At 44.5% G+C, this 24,532-nt stretch overlaps 1 protein-coding gene and 1 long non-coding RNA gene across 5 annotated transcripts in view; one reads left to right on the top strand and one right to left on the bottom strand.

Moving 5' to 3' along the window:
* The window catches only part of LOC139756879 (uncharacterized), a 108,770-nt gene that overhangs the window by 26,568 nt on the left and 57,670 nt on the right, over positions 1-24,532 (top strand). For both annotated transcript variants that reach the window (XR_011714456.1, XR_011714455.1), the window contains exon 2: positions 9,823-10,088. This is a non-coding gene — a long non-coding RNA (uncharacterized lncRNA). The remainder of the gene's footprint in view (positions 1-9,822; positions 10,089-24,532) is intronic.
* LOC139756878 (serine/threonine-protein kinase MAK) overlaps positions 1-24,532 on the bottom strand; it is a 66,075-nt gene that overhangs the window by 3,839 nt on the left and 37,704 nt on the right. For 2 of the 3 annotated variants that reach the window (XM_071676738.1, XM_071676739.1), the window contains exons 2-10: positions 23,323-23,536; positions 22,753-22,807; positions 10,729-10,850; positions 9,860-10,072; positions 8,273-8,444; positions 7,943-8,118; positions 7,013-7,114; positions 6,265-6,698; positions 3,877-4,087 (exon numbers count right to left, since the gene is read on the bottom strand). In XM_071676738.1, coding sequence (XP_071532839.1) covers positions 3,877-4,087; positions 6,265-6,698; positions 7,013-7,114; positions 7,943-8,118; positions 8,273-8,444; positions 9,860-10,072; positions 10,729-10,850; positions 22,753-22,807; positions 23,323-23,435 — 1,598 coding nt within the window. In that variant the 5' untranslated portion in view covers positions 23,436-23,536. The remainder of the gene's footprint in view (positions 1-3,876; positions 4,088-6,264; positions 6,699-7,012; positions 7,115-7,942; positions 8,119-8,272; positions 8,445-9,859; positions 10,073-10,728; positions 10,851-22,752; positions 22,808-23,322; positions 23,537-24,532) is intronic. The other variant, XM_071676740.1, reaches the window with a different exon arrangement.

A 24,532-nucleotide genomic window follows, 5' to 3' on the forward strand; every position in this document is an offset into this window, starting at 1 on the left:
TCATGTGCCTCAATTTCATGTATTTTTATTTAGTTTGCATTTTTATCACTATTGTTTTATTTTGTTCTGTATGGCCTGTTCACAGAGATTATATTTCCCAGTTTGTTATTAGTTGACAAGGGATGGATAGTTTAGCAGCAAGGTCAGGTTAAGCTAGCCGTGGGCAGCCCTGGAGCCTAGTCAAGAAACTTTTCAAGGGCTGAGTCTGAGATCAGTCATTTAATGAAATTGATCAAGTGTGAAGAGTAAATCGATACAGTATGTTGGCCAGGCCATAGACCTGATGACCCTCCAGGTCAAGTCAGGGCTACTGTGATATAACTAGAACGTATTTGGTGATATACCATTGATCTTTAGCATGAGGAAAATTAACTTTGAGCTTATGAGTGATCTCATAAACTGATTGATCATGAGTTGCGTCCATTTTCAACACATTGAAAACTAGTTAGGTTACCCATTTCTTTATGATTGTCATGTTAGATTTTGATACCAATTTTCAGTATAGTCTTTCATTTAATGTACATAATATATAGAAATCTCGGCTGAACATAAGGTGAAATTTTTGTTTTGGTGGAGGGCAACACTGTACTGTTATTGTTGTATTAACAGCTAAGCTCAAGTAGGTACTTGGTTAATTGCACTACATGAATTACTTCGACGTTTTGTTCCATTTCCCAGTCTTCACACAATCCAGTACTAGGAATGATCTGTTACATGTCTTGAAGAAATCATATATATATATATATATATATATATATATATATATATATATATATATATATATATATATATATTATCCCTGGGGATAGGGGATTAAGAATACTTTCCACGTATTCCCTGCGTGTCGTAGAAGGCGACTAAAAGGGGAGGGAGCGGGGGGCTGGAAATCCTCCCCTCTCGTTTTTTTTTTTTTGATTTTAGAAAAGAAGGAACAGAGGGGGCCAGGTGAGGATATTCCAAAAAAGGCCCAGTCCTCTGTTCTTAACGCTACCTCGCTAACGCGGGAAATGGCGAATAGTTTAAAAGAAAGATATATATATATATATATATATATATATATATATATATATATATATATATATATATATATATATATATTCATATATTATTTATTTTGCTTTGTCGCTGTCTCCCGCATTTGCGAGGTAGCACAAGGAAACAGAAGAAAGAAATGGCCCAACCCACCCCCATACACATGTATATACACACACGTCCACACACGCAAACATACACACCCATACATCTCAATGTACACATATATATACACACACAGACACATACATATATACCCATGCACACAATTCACGCTTCCTGCCTTTATTCATTCCCATCGCCACCTCGCCACACATGGAATACCATCCCCCTCCCCCCTCATGTGTGCGAGGTAGCGCTAGGAAAAGATAACAAAGGCCCCATTCGTTCACACTCAGTCTCCAGCTGTCATGCAATAATGCCCGAAACCACAGCTCCCTTTCCACATCCAGGCCCCACAGAACTTTCCATGGTTTACCCCAGACGCTTCACATGCCCTGATTCAATCCACTGACAGCACGTCAACCCCGGTATACCACATCGATCTAATTCACTATATTCCTTGCCCACCTTTCACCCTCCTGCATGTTCAGGCCCCGATCACTCAAAATCTTTTTCACTACATCTTTCCACCTCCAATTAGGTCTCCCACTTCTCCTCGTTCCCTCCACCTCCGACACATATATCCTCTTGGTCAATCTTTCCTCACTCATTCTCTCCATGTTCCCAAACCATTTCAAAACACCCTCTTCTGCTCTCTCAACCACGCTCTTTTTATTTCCATACCTCTCTCTTACCCTTACATTACTTACTCGATCAAACCACCTCACACCACACATTGTCCTCAAACATCTCATTTCCAGCACATCCACCCTCCTGCGCACAATTCTATCCATAGCCCACGCCTCGCAACCATACAACATTGTTGGAACCACTATTCCTTCAAACATACCCATTTTAGCTTTCCGAGATAATGTTCTCGACTTCCACACATTCTTCAATGCTCCCAGGATTTTCGCCCCCTCCCCCACCCTATGATTCACTTCCGCTTCCATGGTTCCATCCGCTGCCAGATCCACTCCCAGATATCTAAAACACTTTACTTCCTCCAGTTTTTCTCCATTCAAACTTACCTCCCCAATTGACTTGACCCTTAACCCTACTGTACCTAATAACCTTGCTCTTATTCACATTTACTCTTAACTTTCTTCTTTCACACACTTTACCAAACTCAGTCACCAGCCTCTGCAGTTTCTCACATGAATCAGCCATCAGCGCTGTATCATCAGCGAACAACAACTGACTCACTTCCCAAGCTCTCTCATCCCCAACAGACTTCATACTTGCCCCTCTTTCCAAAACTCTTGCATTCACCTCCCTAACAACCCCATCCATAAACAAATTAAGCAACCATGGAGACATCACACACCCCTGCCGCAAACCTACATTCACTGAGAACCAGTCACTTTCCTCTCTTCCTACACGTACACATGCCTTACATCCTCGATAAAAACTTTTCACTGCTTCTAACAACTTGCCTCCCACACCATATATTCTTAATACCTTCCACAGAGCATCTCTATCAACTCTATCATATGCCTTCTCCAGATCCATAAATGCTACATACAAATCCATTTACTTTTCTAAGTATTTCTCACATACATTCTTCAAAGCAAACACCTGATCCACACATCCTCTACCACCTCTGAAACCACACTGCTCTTCCCCAATCTGATGCTCTGTACATGCCTTCACCCTCTCAATCAATACCCTCCCATATAATTTACCAGGAATACTCAACAAACGTATACCTCTGTAATTTGAGCACTCACTCTTATCCCCTTTGCCTTTGTACAATGGCACTATGCACGCATTCCGCCAATCCTCAGGCACCTCACCATGAATCATACATACATTAAATAACCTTACCAACCAGTCAACAATACAGTCACCCCCTTTTTTAATAAATTCCACTGCAATACCATCCAAACCTGCTGCCTTGCCGGCTTTCATCTTCCGCAAAGCTTTTACTACCTCTTCTCTGTTTACCAAATCATTATACCTAACCCTCTCACTTTGCACACCACCTCGACCAAGACACCCTATATCTGCCACTCTATCATCAAACACATTCAACAAACCTTCAAAATACTCACTCCATCTCCTTCTCACATCACCACTACTTGTTATCACCTCCCCATTAGCGCCCTTCACTGAAGTTCCCATTTGCTCCCTTGTCTTACGCACTTTATTTACCTCCTTCCAGAACATCTTTTTATTCTCCCTAAAATTTAATGATACTCTCACCCCAACTCTCATTTGCCCTCTTTTTCACCTCTTGCACCTTTCTCTTGACCTCCTGTCTCTTTCTTTTATACGTCTCCCACTCAATTGCATTTTTTTTCTTTTTATGTTAATATGCATTACCAAACCATTAACATTTACGCTTAAGCTTGCCAACGGTATTTTTATTTTATTTATTAGAAAAGAAAATGCATTACTTATAACCATGTCCGTTTTGTCCTCATAGAAGCCTCTAGGTGTAGGAGCTAATGCTTGCAAATTAGAAATAATTCACTGCACTTAAACGTCAGGAGTAGGGTTTTGTTTCCTTGCTATATTTGACCATACTTTTTCTGTTGATAACTAAGATTGTTGCAGTTCCATTCATACTTCCCGTGGACTTCAAAAATATCTAAATTTGATACAAGCACTGCCTAAATATACCTGACACACCTCGTCTGATAAATCTCTCTAATTCCACTTGCGACACCTACAGGCCCTCTTGCCTTGCATTCCGTGTCACTTACAGCTGCCCCATTCCCATACTTCCTCATCACTCACTTGGCTGCCCAGTTGGTCCTGCCGTGAACGTTGGAGTTGGCACTGGTGGAGCGCGCGTGGCCGGTGTTGGTGAAGGAGGAGGAGGTTAGGCCGGTAGCGTTGCTGGGGTAGGAGTGGGTCCTCATGGCCACCACGCTGGGGTTGTTAGCTCCGCCGAAGCCCCCGGCTTGTACCGACACGAGCGACCCTGGCATACTCCGACTGACCGCTCCTGGGGAGGGAGGGACGTATTTGGTATCAGGAATTCTAAGAGGCATTAGTGGTTTACACATTCTGCTTATTTAAGTAAGGGACAGGTGAGAAAATATGTATCATTATATTATCATTAAAACAGATGTGATTGGATTTATCATGACACGAATGCAACTGTGAGTGATTGAGAGGGATTCATATCACAGCATCAGTGTCATGGAAGGAGATCCCCTTTCTGTGTGGAAAGGAAGATATATGGAAACTGGTATTTAGCATTATATCATAGCACTTACTAATGGTTTCCATCACCTGTTCCAAGATGTGATGTTAATGGGCCTGATTAAGAAACTAAATACATCTGTGAGTGCGAAAAACCATGAATAAAGGACATGCTTGTAAATAATTCATAACGCAAGTTGCACATTTAGGATCGAACACGTGAGTTTTCAAACGAAACTACAGAATTTCCGTGTTACGCCCACTCAAGTGTATGGAAACTTCTGGTGGTTCAGAACTCTTAATAAAAACCAATTGGGAAAATAAAGATAAATGTGCACAACAACAAGCCCAAACTCCTGTGCATCACAACGGAGAAAGGAGATTCATTTTAGTACTGGCAAAAAAGCATTTGTGTAAATGTGAAAGTGTTACAACGCCTCTTCGGTTGCATCGTTCCAGTGAAGTTACAGGTTTGTGTATCCGTGACAGAAACTCCACTCAAGAAAATGGCTTACAGCCTTTGCCCACAGTATAGACAAAGGCTTGACACCTTGGTCTAAACGGAGATCTGGCCGGGAATAGCATCTACTTGACCTTTTCCTAAAGTCAGACATGCCATACCCTAGGCCGCAGTCATCCATAAGGAGGACTGAGCGATGTTCTCGACCATGGCACGACGTTGGGCTGGCTGGCCCGCTGACCTGCTCCTCTCCCCTCTACTGAAAGGCTAGGCGCTGGTAAGGTGGCCATTAAGGTTAGCTACTGTTGGAACTGGACGTGTGAGAATCAGCGAAGCTGAGTACAAGGTAAAACGTTCTTGAAACAATTTATTGGGCAAAAGGTTTCTTTTGAAATAAGGATTTTGTCTAACCCTATGATCATTAATGCACACTCTTGTGTTATTTTCATTGCTCTTTACGTGGACTGTGATTATCATTAGTCTAGATGCAAGGAGCGTAACTGGGACTTTTAAACATTTCTTACTTATGCAGGATCTTTTAAGTAAGACTTTTCTCTATGATTCGCATAGCAGTATGTAGCTTCTTGAATTCCTGCAAAATATTTGACCTAACTTAAAGAAACTGGTTATATAAATAGTCCAGAGCCGGTGAGAGAGGTTAGCGGGTTTATTACCCCATCATAAGTAACATCTTTTGATTATAAAATTATGTGTCAGTTTCATATTTTTCAGGTGTAGAATAATAATGCTTTTATTTCTCACCCTCAAAATATTAAGGCTTACCGCTGTGTTTGCTTCATATCTGTAGCTTAAGATAAACTTTTGTGTCTTACTTCTGCGGTATTAAAAGTATTGCATCGTTAAGACCTTAATATATATATATATATATATATATATATATATATATATATATATATATATATATATATATATATATATATATAACTGAGACAGAATGTCGGCTAAACTCTGTATGTGAAAGATGCACAGAAAAATAGCATTTTTGTCGTAAAGTCAGAACTAATAAGGCTCAACAGTTTTTCGTCGAGGGTCACTCTACGTAGATAGTAATAAATATTTACAATTTAAACAAGATGACACAGAAGCCAGAAAAATATGCGAGGCCAATATATATATATATATATATATATATATATATATATATATATATATATATATATATATATGACCTTATAGCTGCCAGTATACCAGCAAGAGAGAGCTAGGCTACAACCGGGGTTGTAGGAGGGATGTTGCCCTACTTGGGCAGGCAGGGTACGGCATCCGACCACTCCTGCCTCTCCTTAAAGCACTCGCGATCACTCCACCATCTGCCAGACAAGACTGACTTGCACACTCGGTACTGGGGATCGTTTTTATCAACCGAGCACATGTGTGGGCGCGCGAGGGATCAATGGAGAGGAAAATAACGAGTGGGATGAGCGTCCCTTCCTCCCTTGACCTGGCTAAAGTAAGCTACCCCGGGACCCACGGCCAGCTACATCCCATTTACTTACTTAAGTTCCCAAAACCATTTGTTTTATTATCTTCAAAATCGCCATATTTGTTGTCGTTGGAAGACTGGTCGCGGAAAGATGACCAGTGCTTGGCGCTGGGCAAGAATTTATTTTCTTTGGTGGTTTTAGAGTTCGTGTTGACCCCGCTACCCACGAAGGGCTTTGGTTGGATCCCTCTGGCCCGTATACTTCCCAAGGAAGCGTCAACCCCTTCCAAGCGGCGGGCGGAGGGATGGAAGGTGAGGGCTGGGGGCGGGCGAGGCCGGTCGCGACCTTTCGTGCCAGGGTCGAGGTCTAGGCTGATCTTAGAGCGGTGCAAGTATCCGTTGTGCGTGCTAGTGTCGGCGGACACCTTGCTCATGCCTTTCCCACCTCCTCGTATGCTGTGCGCGCCGGTGGCCATGATGGCGCCCAACTCCGCGTTCCCGCCACCCCTGCAAGGAAAGGATGTTTGTACCTTCACTTATTTAATTGATATTTACAAACCACACACATGTACTGGTAGTTTAGCAACTCTTAGTTTACCTGCAAAACCTCCCAATTTATTATTTTCTCTTTTTTTACGTCTTAGAATAGCTTTCCAATGGAGATAGTCCATATAATGATTATTAAGAACGACTACCATTCATCCTCATGCAATACGAGTGATACAGATTCCTGAAGGCTGATGTGTTACTGTCACTCACGCGACGTTGTTTTTGAGTCATCAGCACCTACGCGCTGATGATAGTGTGTTCTCATCACTTACGCATTCTTCTCATCCTGGGCGTAGGGGTCACTGATACGGGCCTTCCCCAGTGAGTATGTTAGGCTGTTCATGTCGGACTTGTGGTCCTTGAAGAAGGAGAACCTGAGGAAATGGAACACAGTTAGCGACATCTGAGGTTACAGTATGAAAAATTATGTAAGCCTATGCAATACCTCAATAATAAGTGTTGTTACAATTATAAGGCGCCTGTGAGTCTGAGAGAGACACTGTGACCTCTGTGATCCTTTTGGGCTTGCATTTTTCTGCCGACTGTTAGTGGCAAAATATAATTACTACTACCATGATGTAAATAGTTAGTTAGGAACATCTGGGAATAATCAACAGATTAGTTTTAAGATTCAACGCTAAGGAGATATACGCCACTTGTCTTCATCACTTGATGATATGTGACACCAGATAACCATCAATTGAGGATGATATGTGACACCAGATAGCTCCACCTGAGTTTATGTAGTGCCTGTTTGCATCGAGTTCATATCATGCCAGTTAGTACTTGCAGTAACTTCGACGTCTCTGAAAATATTTCTAGTGTTGTAATATTTGCGGAGACCTCAGACTGATTGTTGGCATTCAGGAATGTTACTTTTGTATCGGTTGAACTTCAGACAACTGCCGTTGTCGTGAAAATCCACTGATGATATTGAATTTATTCTCGTGCAGATTCAAAATGACACCAAGTGCTGTTCTGATATATACAACAGTATAGGTGGATGGGGTAAGGGAAGTGATTTATGAATTGTGACATTAGTGGATGGGGACCTGGGTCAAGTCGCTGAGCGGGCTAACCCCCCGAACAACTTGACGTCAGCATCTGTCCTGACCTGCGTCACCTCATATCACGACACCTCGGTGAGGCAAGTGAGTCACCTAGTGCAGGTGGGTAGCGTCACCATGTAGAGGTATGCTGACCTGAGACACTGCTGAGCGGTGGGTCTGCGGGCGGGGTTCCAGCGCATCATCTCGGCCATGAGCTGGACGGCGTCCTGGCTGGCGTTGGGGATGAGGGTCGCCAGGGGCGTGGGCGAGAACTGAGGGAACTTGAAGTTCATCTGCTGCGCCAGCGAGTACCCCTCCGGCCACTCACGCTGCCACACAGGACCACATCGTATTAACTTACTAAACCCAGACTTCAAGCCCTACCACAGATAACTCTATAGCAATAATCTACCGCTACAATTTTGCGATGTACGACCCTACGAGGACGCCGTTCACAGGCGCCCGTAATTCCCCGGGGTTTACCTTATCTGGCGTGCCGATCACGGAGCAGATTTTGAATATCTGGTCGATCTCGGAGGACCCCGGGAACAGCGGCCGGAAGGTGTAGATCTCGGCCATGATGGCGCCCACGGCCCAAATGTCGATGGGGCTGCTGTAGTTAGTGGAGCGCAGCAGAACCTCGGGCGCCCGATACCTGACGGCGGAAGGGTCTCATGAGTACGTGGGAAAGAGAGAGATAACAGAGGGCCCATTGGCCTGTGTCTGAGGAACGTGTGGCGCTCCTCAGCACCTGGGGCGAGGAAGTACATGGGAAGAACAGGTTACAGGAAACCTGTAAGGTCCATAAAGAACTTATCTGCTGGAGGAATAATGTCTTTAGGTCATGGTTTTAACTGTGGTTGTTAAGGAGAAGGAACTCTCTACGCCCACCACTCGCTCAGGCTCAAGAGGCGGGAAAAAAAGGATGGACCGTCCTGTTGTTTGGAGGGATCATACTGACTGGTAATTTTATAGTAATGTTCCCTACTGTGACTGCAGTGGGTTGTGTTCTCCGGGGGAGGAGGGTCAAATCGAGTCATGTGAGGAATTATGACCACCATACGTGGCTCCTGGAAGAAGAAATGAGTTGACACAAGGTCATTATCACTCCTGAAGTTGAAATTTTAAACCTGAACAGTCCTTCCGCAGTAGACCCTGCTCACGGAAGAATCACATTTATGAGAAAAAGAAAAAATGGATCGTAAGATGGAAGAAAAGAATTGCCATTAACTTTAGGATTCCCTTGATGGCTTGTGGCACTGCATGCTCTCAGGTTCTTATGCTGTGTATATTATTAGGCGAGTGTACCGTGCTTAAGCCGTAATACTACGTGTGATACTGCCAGGGAGTCACGGCTTCAGTTAATGCTGGTGTAAATGCGGGGGAAGTCATGATCACGTGTTGTGTATCTTACCTGCCTCCGCCCCCAACAGTCTATACTTGTCCAAGTTCACCAGAGGCAAGGTGGGTGTCGTGTCACCCAGTGTGTTATCAGAACTAGTTGTCTTGTGAGTGTGGATCACGGAGGATAAAGCCTGATGTAATGGATTAGCGAGAATTTACTGCTTTTGAAGAAGTTTAACTGAAGGAAGATTGTCAGTTTGTGGGTACTGGCTGGAAGGGCGTCGCTTGGGTGTATTTAACCCGGGATGATACACACACACACACACATACACACACACACACACATTTTTCTTTCCACGGGGATGCGCTTTACGAACCGTACAGATGATGTTTGTGTGATAAGAATTGCAGGTTTGGCTGGTATAGCAAGCGTCAGACTTACTTACAACAGCTGGTTGTGCTTGTAAACTGTATTTATTTTTGTCCTGTTGTTCATAAATGACTGGTATTATGAAATATGGTATTTTATTATTATGTAATATTACTATTATTATTGTTAATTATTACTATTATTGTTATTATTATTATTATTATTATTATTATTATCATCATAATTGTTATTAATTCCACTTGCATCTTAGTAAACCTCTTTCATACACGTATTCCTTCACTCTCCCTTTCCAACTTAGACTCGAGAGGCTGTGAACACGCCCTTCAACCACTGACCATCTGGTGGAGACGTAGTCGGTGTAGGGAGGACGCGACCTGATCTCCCTGGCTAGGCCGAAGTCGGCGATCTTGACCAGCTCGGGTCCCATGCACAGGAGGTTCTCCGGCTTCATGTCCCTGTGGAAGTAGCCATGCTTGTGCATGAAGGCCAGACCTTGTAGCACCTGCCCCACGATGTTCCTCACCATGGACTCGCTGAAGTGCTTCTCCCTGCGGTATATATAAGGTAAGGTCATGGGTGTTATCAGTAGATAGTTAGTCTCCCTGAAACACGGGAGGTAAGGTTGGGTTAATTACTGCTTTACCGTTGTTCTCCCTGTAACGCGGGAGGTAAGGTTGGGTTGCCATACAGCCGTTCTACCTTCCATAGGCAAGGTCAAACAACGTTAGGTATATGGTGGACAATCCCTTGGGATCATCTTATTTACAGTGAGCTATGGTGGATGTTCATCACAGTCGCCATCAGTAATCACCATTCGGGATGATCATCAAAGTTTGTCACGAGAGACGACGGTTAATGACCCTTCCTTTTTCCCCTCTACACACCCTGAGATTTGCCAGTTAGGGTCACCATTGTGGGTAATAAGCGTCATTACTACTCGCCAGCAGGGATGGCAACCAAGGGGTCACTACTGTTTAGGGCCTCGAGCCCACCTGGACGACACGTAAGGTCCCTACACCCACCTGGACGACAACTGAAGGTTCTCACACCCACCTGGACTACAACTAAGGGTCGTCACACTCGCCTGAACGACCAAGAGTCATCACGCCCACCTGGACGACGACTAAGGGTTCTCACAACCACCTGGACGAGAATTAAGGCTCGTCAGACTGACCTGGACGACAAATAAGGGTCGCCAACTCACCTGGACTTCATGAGCTGGTAGAGGTTCTCCTTCATGTACTCGAAGACGAAGTAGAGTGTGTCGTTCTCCCTGATGACTTCCTTCAACTTGACCACGTTGGCGTGACTGAGCTTCTTCAGCGACTGCGGGAGAGACGGGAAGGGACACAGGTGAACCCAGGCCATGGGGTAGCTCCCGCTTACACTCACACTTGCATACTCCACTCATGCTGGCTGAGCACTCAGCCCTAGTCGAGTTCCCCACATTTGTCATCAGTGTTGGATTACTGAAATTTCAGTGTGTCGAGCAAGGAAGGGCATGAAAGCGAGGAGAACCAGGCAATGTCGTGGTGGTATATGACAACGTGAATCACATAAACAGAAGCGTTAAACTTATATACTGTTATCATACGTCTCTTCAGTTGTGTGAGTCTTGACGTTGCTCGTGTAATATCTGTCGAGTAGATTGCGCACATTTAAAATTCAGACTAATCCTCCTCTTATGTTCTGAAGCCCCTTGAACAAGACGGTACGGCCCTGGAGCACGACGGTATGAGTCGTAATGTACGCGCGACGGTACCCAACTTAAGAGTTTATACACAACCAATGTGAAGAAAATTATTTTCCAAAGTTTTTTTCTTTTGGAGTTTGTAAACTGAGAAATTGTTATTATTATTATTATTATTATTATTATTATTATTATTATTATTATCACACCACTGAAGTGATGACGTAGTCCCTAGTATTAGATTGCGTAATCAGAGAAATAATAAAGGAATCAGATGACCCAAACACCATGTTTGAATGCTACGGGAAAACGTTACAGTTAAGTCACGTCTTAGTAAAACAGATTACGATATAGAATCGCTGTTAGAAATTAGACCAGTGCTGCGTGGGGGAAGGGAGTTAATTGGTATACTGTAGTTACAACGAGATATGGCAGGGCTAACGCGTAGTGCTCACCGCATACGGCTTTTAGCTTAAGGTTTTGCCGCCACTGAAGTATTAACCAAACCCAACGTTGCTTAAGTCTGTGATCGTGTAAGATTTATTTTTTTTCATGTTGAAGGTTCAGTTACTGACAGAACCCCCACATTAAAGCCGGGCCATAATTGAAATTTTAGCGAGGATTTACGAAAAGGGAAGAAGAGACGAGGGAAAGCATTTACGAAAGTATTTTACACCAACATAGTATCAGAGAGAAGAGACATGTGGAAGTTAAAATGATAAAAGAAAAGCCGAGACGTTAATTTCGAGGAAGATGAATGTGGTACAAATGCTTTGGATAGGACGCGTCTTTCATATGCCAGTCAAGGCTGATATGCCCTAGGATGCGCGCTGGTCGGCGCTCCCCAGAGTGCGCGTCGTGAGAACAGACCAACGGCCGACCGTTGATGAGTTGACGTCAGTCAAGGTTGGCCACGCAGTGGTGAGGAGCGGGATGTAGTCACGCCACGACGCAATCACCACGCCAAATAATTCCAGATGCTAAGAAATTAATGGTGTTACCGATACTGGCTTGAGTCACGATAGATCCCGCCATGACACGTAGCTGGTGTAGTAGTACAGGGTGTCTGATGTAATGGGATTATATGAAGGTTTGCACTTAGCAACGGGCGTTATTTTCGGGGTTATATTTCACAGTTTACAACACACACACACACACACACACACACACACACACACACACACACACACACACACATACAGACCGTCCGTAATGCTCTCAATGTCGCTGAAATTATTATGATTATCAGAGAGAGAGAAAAAAAATATGGTGACTAAGGAGCGATTGACAGACCTATCTGGAATGTCTGACCTTCTGAGTCCTGGATCAATAGAATTTTATCTCGTCTCAGGGAAAACCCCCATGTGAAGATAAGTAAACTGATGTTATAAACTAATATGTATATATATATATATCTTTTTTTCTTTTAAACTATTCGCCATTTCCCGCGTTAGCGAGGTAGCATTAAGAACAGAGGACTGGGCCTTTGAGGGAATACCCTCACCTGGCCCAATTCTCTGTTCCTTCTTTTGGAAAAAAAAAAAAAAAAAAAAAAAAAAAATATATATATATATATATATATATATATATATATATATATATATATATTGGGGTGAATTTTAGCTCTAGGTGTTAGTAAACCCGACTTGTCGAGTGGAAAAGATTGTGAAAGAAGGTTGTGCGTTGAGGAGGAAGTCTCCTGTACGAGGGGACTGATACAAATATCGGCCACTTGCAGTGACACAGTTATGTCCAACCTGAAATTATGGATCATTATCACCTTCCATCCCTGGAGCCAGGATGAAGAGATAAAGTGCACGTATTCTGATAACATTATCCCCCTGTACTCGACGCCATGTTGGTGTGACGCGCGTGTATTGTCTGTACTGATGTTAGTAGCGTAGATTTATTTACGTTAGTCCTGTGAGTACGATGGTACGACCCTTGAGGACGGCAGTACGACCCATCGTTCTTTGATCTGATCCATAAGTTTCAGGTCAGGGATCAGGGCATCATATTTCTCTCTCTCTCTCTCTCTCTCTCTCTCTCTCTCTCTCTCTCTCTCTCTCTCTCTCTCTCTCTCTCTCTCTCTCTCTCCCAAGCATCACCAGCAGAACTTTTTGGCCGTTCTTTGTCACCACCAACTGATCTCTCATCATTCTCCAACACCACAAACAAATCTCTCGCCATTCTCCAGCATCGCTAACAGATCTCTCACCACCAAACTAACTCTTACCATTCCTCCAACACCACTATCAGAATTCTCTCTTTTCTCGAACTCCACCAACCTAACTCGTGTCATTTCTCCAACACCACCATCAGATCTCTCATCGTTCTCCGGCACCAGCGAGAGAATTTAACATTCATACAAGATCACCAACAACTATATCCCTGTTCACCAACACCAGCAGTAGGTCTCTCCCTCTCCCTTGCTCCCTCCCTCTCGCCCACATAATCCGTACTGACGAGGATTGTAATTTTGACCTCTGGCCTTTGTGACTTGCCTGACCAGGGCCCTTCCCTTCCCTTCTACAGCCGCCCATGTTCCTGGCTTTTTTCACGTTATGATCGCCCGCCAGCCACTCCTTCGCTTCTAAACAACCTTTTACACACAGTAACGGAGGACAAGTTTTTTTTTTTTTTTTGACACAAAAGTTCCTGACTGGGGGAGAAAATTGATACTGACTTACGAAGCTCCATTCCCATATTAACTACTACCCAAATACACATCGTCGATAACCACTTAACACTGAGACATTTTAACCGGTCACAATCATCCTTGAAAGGCATATACCTCGCGTGAAGTATATGGGACCGTATTATTAACCTCCTTAACCTAGCTCATACAGCGGTCGTGGCCGGCATCCCTAACCTAGCTCATACAGCGGTCGTGGCCGGCATCCCTAACCTAGCTCATATAGCGGTCGTGGCCGGCATCCCCAACCTAGCTCATACAGCGGTCGTGACCGGCATCCTTAACCTGGCTCATACAGCGGTCGTGGCCGGCATCCCTAACCTAGCTCATACAGCGGTCGTGGCCGGCATCCCTAACCTAGCTCATATAGCGGTCGTGGCCGGCATCCCCAACCTAGCTCATACAGCGGTCGTGACCGGCATCCTTAACCTGGCTCATACAGCGGTCGTGGCCGGCATCCCTAACCTAGCTCATACAGCGGTCGTGGCCGGCATCCCTAACCTAGCTCATACAGCGGTCGTGGCCGGCATCCCTAACCTAGCTCATACAGCGGTCGTGGCCGGCATGAACTCCCTCCCTCAGCGGACCGCCATAGAGGCAGTAACTCCCGCCAAAATATTGCTTAGCGTGACATGAAGATTAGGTTTATGGCGACTCAGTTGTTGGTTCCTTAACTAGGGTCATATGAAATGTATAATCATTATGTCTCTCTCGAATGGAAGATGTTATTTTCCTCTTTTCTTGCCTTGTTGACAACAGTTGCCAGCGCGCACGTTAGAAACTCATTATTGACAGGATAACTTTACATTTTATTTATATTTTTCATCTTTATCTCTGGACCAGGTTCTGTGTGAGAGTGCTAGTTACCCCAAGACTTTTCTAAAGGGTCCTGTAGCCCAAGGCTGCACAGCTTTTTGCAGGGAAATGTAGGTAAAACTGGCCCGCTACTCACGGTAGAGTATGACACATCAAGTGACATAGCCAGGGCTTCATCGTGAAGTGAACTACGACCGTCGAGGTTAGGGAGGTAAAAAGGAAAATTATAAGGTTTGTTATGGAGTCGAGACCTGCTGAGCATCATTAGCTGTGCCTTATTGCCATGGAGCCGAGAGATCACGTGACCATTGATTACCCATAGAGCCGGTATATTACTTGACCATTGATTAGCCATAGAGCCGGTATATTACTTGACCATTGATTAGCCATAGACGACCACCTTGAGGCGAGGGATAGTAGGGAGGGGATGGCGGGAGCCCAGCAACCGTGCCGCTCCACATCCCAGAGGAGCACCGTGTTTTTCTGTGACGTCACGTGTCGGCAGCCATCTTTGGGGGACGAATGGCCAGGGTGTTTATCCGTAGACCTGTCCAGCAGCCAGAGGGATTTGCATCTGTCTTCCAACACCGTCACTCGGTTGTGAATGTTCTGTCCATATATGCATAGGTGACTTTTGACAAACACTTTTCTCTTGGTGTACGATGCGAAAACTGGCTTTCTAATTCCTTCCTTGTCATATTCGTATGATTTTTATAACAGGTTTCCTGTTCATTATAGACCACTGTTGAAGCAAATCACTTCTTAATTATGTTACTTAACGAGTGATACTGCCAGAAAATAAGTTAGAGACCCTGGCAGTATTTTTGTGAAACTGATAAAGATATTTGACAGAAGTGCATGGTAAAGCGTTCTATCAGAAAGCTGTACATCGCATTAGTAAACATCTTTATCAGTTTCACAAGAATAACGACATATGATCACAATTTCTCACCGTAATACGGGAATCACGTCAGACACGCTTAGATAAATGAAGAAATGAGTCCATCTTGAATATGCTTTGTGTAAAAAGAATGAATATGAAAAAAAAGTTAAAGTAAGATGTGAATCAGTTCAACGTTTCCTGTTAGCAGTGGTGCCAGTGTATTAAGTTGTACGAGCGGCGGGTTGGCCGACCAGCTGGCGATAGATCAGCTGGCCACGCAAGATGGTTGCCATGGTGACTAGTAAACAACCCCGAGTTAGCCTACCAAGTGCGTGCGAACGTGTGTTGTGTTTGTGTGTGAGAGAGAGAGGGGGGGGGGAGTTTTTTCAGAGAAAAAAAAGAGAGGGGGGGGGGGGGTAGAAAGAAAGGTGCATATAATTAAATAGCTCGCTCGCACGCACGCACACACACACACACACACACACACACACACACACACACACACACACACACACACACGTCATTCAACCGTCCAGTCAACACCACAGACACGTCAGGGTGGATAACACACCGTCCACAGCACTCCACGTACCCCCAGCAGCAGAGCTGAAGGCGTGTCACACACACATTGACACTAAACCCAATAGAACAATAGTTCTTCCCTATTCGGTAGAGAGGATTCCACCATGTCCTGGTGTCTGTTAGATCGCCACAAGTTCCCAGAAAGCGAAGAGTTCCCTCCCCAATGAATCGCGGTGACGCACCAGTAGAACAGCTTCTGGTGATTCAGAGAAAACCGGCCCGTTAAAAGCCAGAGTATATAGATTTGAAGACCCCAGGCGAGAAGGGTTGAGGGTAACCCCATTAAGTTAAATGTAATCTTGGGGACAGTTTGGCGTCTCCTCCTCCTCCAGGCTACTGACTGACGCGAGGGGATCTAAGGAAAGGAAAGTTATCGTGAGAGAAATAAATGGTTTTGGTGTTGTTGCTACGCGTCGCTTCTTTCTTGTGAGTCTGCCTCATTGAGAGATTGTCCTCGTTAACCAAAGAATGTCTGTGGACACGACTTATATTGGTGTGGGGGCGTACATCCTATTAGTTCATCTTGGTAACATTATGGTGTATGGACGTGGCGATCAATGCAGTTCAACGTGCATTTGGCCGCCACCCGCCACTGGACGAGCAGCAAACGGATTCGAAGCGATGCCCTTGTGCTACCTGTGGCATCGTGTTCTCTACGGCTCAATTAACAGCAGCAAGTTTTGTCGGTCACGATACTTAATTAGTCACTTAGCTCCCCCTGAGTTTTAAGTCTTGCACTTTGTGGCAGTTTTTTTACACCTTAGAACCTAGGTACTTCCATCAGGGCTATTGCCCTTCATATGTTCATGAAATGCAGTCCAGTAATCTAATAACAGATTAGTACATCGCTGAGTAACGTGGTGCTATGCTGGGTACGTGACGCCTCCCGGGCCATTCCACCCACAAACCTTACTTCACAGGTGGAGAAGATCCACAAGGTCTTCCGAGAAACGACAGAGTGCCCTTTGGTGGACGGACCACGACCGGCCGGTGGTAGCGATGATGGTGCTAGAGGAGAGCAGATGGTGCTGATTGTATGGTTATGGTGGGTGGGTGGAGGCTCAAGTGAAGGGAAACGAACGAAAATCAGTCGAGGTGGTGACCTTCATCGCAGTGGTAGTTACAGACAATGGCGGTTCTGGTGGTGACAAGAGGGGGGAGGGGGGAGAGGAAGGGGGAGTAAGTGTGATTGGTGGGGTGAGGGGGGGGGAGAATCATATTCTTAGCATGGATGTATTGATTAGCATGACGCCGGCCGCCGCCTTTCCCTGGGGAGCCTTGTGGTGGTTGTGCACAAGGGGAAGTACGTAGCCCTCAGCCAGCGTTGTGGACGAGCGGGGCGTTGTAGTCCTCGCACACTGTAGTCACGGCGTTGGACATCAGCACAGTTCCAAGTTGATAGGGAATGAAAAAATTACTGGGCAGGCGTAGCTACTTTTGAACTGCCTCTTGAGCTGTACGACAGTGTTATATAAATTGGATGAGAATGTTAATTTGACCGTTGTTGTGAAGTCATGTACATGTAACGTTAAGTCTTGCGCGCGACGAGATGATGCCGGCTGGGCACGTCGGTACGGCTGTTTTGAGTATGGTAAGCCTGGCCTTTGACCACGCCTTCCAGGTCAGAGGCCACGCCATCGTACCCAGGACTCGGACCGTCACTGTCAACGGGGTTCGGATGCCCTGTCCTGACTGCAGCGTGTTCGAGTCCTAAGCCTACGTGGTAATTAAGAGAACTCTGCTGGGATTATCTGACTATTGTGTCAACTAAAGATAAATGCAAATGATACTGCATCACCAACATAAGACTTCAATTACGTTATTGTATTTCACTGCATCTGCATTATTATTATTATTATTATTATTATTATTATTAATCTTTCCGTAAATGTATCTTAGCTTTATTAATATGTTGATGGACAAAGAGCATGCGATATTTGACTACCATTCAAATGGATTTCAGATGTATTGATTATTGATTGTGTTAACAAAGAAACCGGGGGGAGCTTTCACATTGATTTGGTAAATTTGATCGTTGAGAAAAAGGACAGGGTTGACCCAAGTGCGCATGATAAGAAAAAAGACAGAATTGACCCTAGTGTGCATGAGGGGGAAAAAAAAGTCATCATGATGGTGCTTGGTACATATATGAATCTGATGAATGTTTAAAGGGTCTCTGAATAAAACACTTGTAGCAGGCGCCAGCCATTGTAAGTAAGCAAAAGTTTCTCGGACGCCGTGTATGCGATAGCATCAGCTTACGAACACTGATAGGTGGCAAAAATTTCGACGCTTGTTACAGTAATTGTAGTTCATTTCGCTTAGCACATTTTTTTTTTTTTTTTTTTTTTGTATTCCGCACCCAAAGCCATCGTAAGAGCAAAAGCTGTTATATTCTCACTAACACTGACAGCGTGCAGTCGATGTGACAAAGAACCATGCGTGGAAAATCAAATGCCTGACAGTGAATCAGCCAGACGCATCAGCATCTAGCCAGAACGTATCGTAAATTAGAAAGATCGCACACGGGCTGATGTGTCGGAAGGCATTCCCCTCCAGTTGGACAGGAGTGAAGATGTATATTACAAAGGTAGAGGATCCTGACTATATAGTTATCCGGTTAGCATTTGACCTGACCAATAAGGGTCAGGTCCAAGGCCAGGCCATCATACCCCTGCTACAGCAGCACTAGGTTACAGTTGTAACCCTGTAACCTATTGAACATTAGTAATGACTTCTGGATGCTTATATACATAGAAATATAGTAGAATTGGCCATATTAGAACCAGAGCTGTCTGTTGCTATCTTTATGAACTAATGAGCCACAATACTGACCTCCCGCAGCTGCCACACACGGTAATCAAGCAACATAAGTAAAACTACTTTAATTAAAACATGAAATGAGCAGTCAGAAATCCTGAAAGACAGCAGAAACTTAAGTAGGATTATACGATGATTTTTGTAAAAACAAAAAGCAATATAAGACTTTTTCTCTGCCGAATAAGATATAAATGAAGATCAATTAAAATCAGGACACGTTTATCATACGATTCTTTCAAAATCATTCGTCCTTCTTGCCCCGAGTCTTTCCCTCCGTCGCTTATCTGTGTCTTGTCTTCCCGGAATGTAGTTAATCAAATCAAACATCGTCAACTTCTCAAGTTAGCTGGCAGCTCATTACACTTTTCGTATGTCGTCAGCCTGGCCGTTTATATACGACTTTGGCCGGACGCGTCTGATAAAAATGAGGGTTGCAGACCCCACTCATCTTGTGCATGTAATGGACAGAGCCTTAACATTGACCTACTTTACTCCTACTCATGATTCTCCGGCTTTACGAACACAAGGTCAACATAAGTTTGCATAATCCTCACTGCTTAAGAGGACTTTGCCATCGACCACACCTTAATCGCGCTGAAGTTTCATTTGGAATATTGATGTTGTGCGTTAAGGGCTAGGCTTCGACCGACTTCACACTCGCCGCAACGGCAACATTCCCGACCGGCTTAACCTACATCGCCCCTACAACGGTCGCTGTTTCAATCATGTACTGAGGTACCTCCTCAGCTGTGCCTTGTCACTTCGTAATCAAATACTTTTTGTATTGATATGAGAAAAGTTAGGCGTAGAACGAGCTGCTTTTGTTTTGCATCTCTCTCACAAGACTGGCGCCAGACACGGAAACTTGCCAAGTATACGCAACTCAATAGCACCATTATGTCTCCTGGGCCTCAGTAGCACACCAGGGCCACCATTATGTGTCCAGAGTCTCAGTAGGAGATCAGTAGCACCATTATGTCTCCTGGGCCCCAAGAGCGCACCAAGACCACCATTGTGTCACCTGAGCCTCGGAAGCACATCAGGTCATATTCCATCGGTTAGCCACTCACAACAATCGATGCTTGAAGCGATATCGGATACATTTTTCTCTCGTGCAAGGCAACGAACGATTCCTGTGTTTATTACAGAGCCGGGTGTCACCTCTTGCCAGCAGGCAGGGTAATTTAGTCATTTCATATAAAAGTATCAAATAGATAAACTCATAGTAACAGGCGGTTTGAATATGCTGAATCGTCTGGTAATAAAGGTCAAGTAAGTTCTGGTTACACCCAGGTAGGTACCTGGTCATGCCCACAGATGCAAGGGCTCCTACTCGTTGGAATCCACCGGCAACTTCGCACACCCACGCTCTCGCGAGGGTGCATTCGCACTCTAAGGTACTTGGCCACACTCACGGGGTACCTGGCCACAGCTACAGTGCCTGGCTATACTTAGTTACGTGGCCACAGCTAGTGCCTGGCTATACTTAGTTACGTGGCCACAGCTACAGTGCCTGGCTATACTTAGTTACCTGGCCACAGCTACAGTGCCTGGCTATACTTAGTTACCTGGCCACAGCTACAGTGCCTGGCTATACTTAGTTACCTGGCCACAGCTACAGTGCCTGGCTATACTTAGTTACCTGGCCACAGCTACAGTGCCTGGCTATACTTAGTTACCTGGCCACAGCTACAGTGCCTGGCTATACTTAGTTACCTGGCCACAGCTACAGTGCCTGGCTATACTTAGTTACCTGGCCACAGCTACAGTGCCTGGCTATACTTAGTTACCTGGCCACAGCTACAGTGCCTAGCTATACTTAGTTACCTGGCCACAGCTACAGTGCCTGGCTATACTTAGTTACCTGGCCACAGCTACAGTGCCTGGCTATACTTAGTTACCTGGCCACAGCTACCGTACCTGGCTATACTTAAGTTACCTGGCCTCATGCACGGCTGCCTGGCAACACTGATGGCTCCCTGTCCTTGTTCCTAGCATCACCAAGTAACACATCGAGGATTTTGCTCATTAAGTCGTGGTACAAAGCCACTTAACGTCTGGGAGGCTCGCCTGCCTCCCTGACACTGCTCTCGGTCGCTCAGCGCGTGTCACAGCTCACGACCAACTTGTTCCGTGCCCTAGCCTGTACCACAGGTTTGCATGTCTTTGTGGATGACGTTACAAGTTACGTCCACCTGAGCTTTGGCGATGAGGTCAATGAGGATTGCCATTTAAACGGGCGCAGCCATCAACCTGAATCTTGTGATTCGGAAGCCATGATGGATGACTGGTTCATGAAAGAGAGATTAGCCTTTTCATCCAGGGAATCAGCGTCATGCAGTTTGCCGTACTCAGAGGCAAGATTTTGTATATTTTTTTTTTTTTTCCCTTTTTGTTACGAGAGATGACGCGGACAAATCAATGTCCTAATCAAGGTCATTAACGTTTATATATATCCTGTGCCGGGGACCCAATTCTGTCGGTCTCGACCTGCCCCGAGGAGAGGATCAACCGCTGGGTGGACTGTGGACCGGCTGCCGCGACCAAGACTCGAACCTATGCATGTTTGATTCCAGACGGCCTACAGCTTGCCGCCCTAAAACCGGAACTTTCGGGTTTCAGTTACTGTCCTTCTCTCCGGGCACAGTCGTGGGAAGCCTTTTTTGTCTCGGCATTACGTTAAAAGGATCCCATATTTCCAAGATTTCTTTGATGTTCAAGTATTCATGCCAACAGTAAATGTTACGGATACCATTTTGTTGGCTTTCTCATAAATATTCACTTATGGCACATACAAGTTTACATGAGGCCCACCGTATAAGAAGGCGGGCCGCACCTATGAAATATGCAGAGTGTAATGTTGATTTTGCGTTGAGGTGACCAGTGTCTGCCGTCAGCAGTCCATAACTCGAAGATAGAAATGTCTTCTGGTCGACCGGGCGGAGGATGTCAACATCATCGTTGTTCAAATATTGAAAAGCCTAGTCGGGCGGCGGATGCAACGTCGGGATCTGGTAGGAACTGGATGCCTGCTCTGTAGCTCCCTCATGAAAAACCCAACGCCACATTCCTGGGGAAATGTCAGCGGCGGTCGCACACGGCCGGATGTTACACATGTACTTCCTATTCGTGGAGATGATGCTCTCTACAGCGAACATAGATAGCATGGGCTGCCCTGCTGAGTCCGTTTGCCGATCCTCGAATCGCTTATATCTGTGGTCAGCACACCCGCCTCTTTTGACGGTCCACTCTGACTGACACAACGGTTTGTGAATACTATCCCAAAAAAAGTTCTTCATCTTCAGGCATTCCATAGCTTTCAAGCATCTGCTGGAGAGTCATGAGTGTGTGGGTCAGGTGGTGAGATCACCGGACACTGGCAGCCTGATTCTCGACGACGCTTTACACTTTTAACGTTCGATGATGATAATAGTACCACGTCGAAAGTAATTATTCGTTCGCGGTGTTATCACTTGTACGTGAGGATATATATATATATATATATATATATATATATATATATATATATATATATATATATATATATATATATATCGGCAGAGAGGCGTGAAGAAGGGCATTGAAGTGAGAAACGAGAAAGAAACAGATTTGAAAATACGGTAGTTAAAGGTGATCATATGTGCTGGACTGGGAATATGGCCAATAGTCAAATGTACTCAGAGCAAAAGGCGAGGGGTGGCGGTGTCCCGCCCCCAAGCCTCAGCAAGGGAACAAGCCTTACCTTTACTTCTCGGAGGTTCATTGCCTCATCCCACGAGTAGAATTTTCTTTTCATTCTGGAATGATAAAGTAATTTTTGTATTCTCTTCACCTGAATATATATATATATATATATATATATATATATATATATATATATATATATATATATATATATATATATATATATATATTAGTACGTTTACTGTTAATGCATGGGTCATCACTCGTCATGCCTAACCTACAACAGGATTGTAAAATCTAATCATTGATTTTTTATTTATTTCCTGTGTCCGACAAAGTAGTCAAGCCCATGTTGAGAAAATGAATGCAGCTGACTGAACCAGAAATAAGCTCAACTCAGGAATCTGAATCAGGGATGAGTTGGGTCATACAGTCTTTATTGTTGACATGTTCCTATTACTAGAGCAATAGAAAAAAAAATCAGATGTCACTTATATACTTTGTTGTGCGCGTTAATGGGACACTAATAATCAAGTACAGATATTCATAAGTTAACTATATGTAAAATATTGAGGGTAGTTGCACTCTTGTGTTTTGTTTACATCTTGCGGACGACCAAGCGACCTACCTCTTGATGGCGACTTTCTCTCCTGTGTCTATTCTCTGGCCGAGGACCACGGAGCCGTAGGTGCCCGTGCCCAGCTCGTTCAGCGTCACGTATCTGTTCATACTTTCGGCCATGCTCCCGCCTGCACGCCCACACACAGGCTCCGTGCCCTCGGCAACAGTTCGCACGCCCGTAGCGCCCGCGCCCCGCCACGCTTACCGTCGTCGACTGTCGCCTGCAGGCAGAGAGGCGTTAGGTCAGATATGTTGCTTGAGTGTGCAATTTTTTACTGTAATTCCTGTAGGTAAACAAATTTGTACACAAAAAGAAAAACTATCGCTCCATATAAAATGCAAATAATCAAGATATGGTGCCCTATCTACGTAAAGATTGGTGGCTAGGCTATCAAGATTTGTTTATACTAGTAGTTGGACAGCGTGCGAAGATGTTACATTTCATGCTTTCGGACAGAAACCTGTTATTACGTCATTAAGATTTCATGCCTGTAGGGAGATAGACTGGGTTAAGTTATTAGGACCTGTTGCCTTTAGAAAGGAAGACTGTGGATAGATAATTATGATGTATTGTCTTCAAGCATAAATGGCAGGTTGGTAACACTAGCGTGTTGTGGTAGATAGATTGCTAAGTTATTGACTTTTGTTACCTGCATCAGTGATAGGTTGTTAAGGTGTTATAATGGTTTATTTAGTCGTCGACAGACAGTAAGAGAATGGAATATGTTGATCTAACACGACAAAGTTCAAACCAAAAACCTTGCACGGAACGGTAAACACTATTAACCTACGGAAGTTGCTCTTCAGGATCTGGTTATGTTGATGTGCGAGAGAGAATGTGTGGTTTGAAAGTGGGCTGTCCCAAACTCCAGCATCTACAGGAAGGCTAGAAGGGTTTAAGAAGTGTAGTTAATAACATACACGATGCCCAAGATCCCTTGGATATTTTTTCTTTGTTTCTATTTTAAAGAATTTCATCGTTTCACCATCACCAATGAGCCTAGTAGGGATGCTTTGGTGACTAATATATTTTGTCCTGTAAACAAGCGTTCACCAGCTTTATTTGCTGACAAGTTGGAACCGATGGGTCAAATTGTCTATTGGTGACTTGTATATTTTCCTTTTACATTGGCTCTATTACTGGACATATCGTATTTTCGTGTAAAAGCGTCCATGTAAATATCGAGATTCATACAATCATCAATTCTGACGAGCGA

Source organism: Panulirus ornatus, chromosome 23, assembly GCF_036320965.1.
Source record: "Panulirus ornatus isolate Po-2019 chromosome 23, ASM3632096v1, whole genome shotgun sequence".
NCBI lineage: Eukaryota > Metazoa > Arthropoda > Malacostraca > Decapoda > Palinuridae > Panulirus > Panulirus ornatus.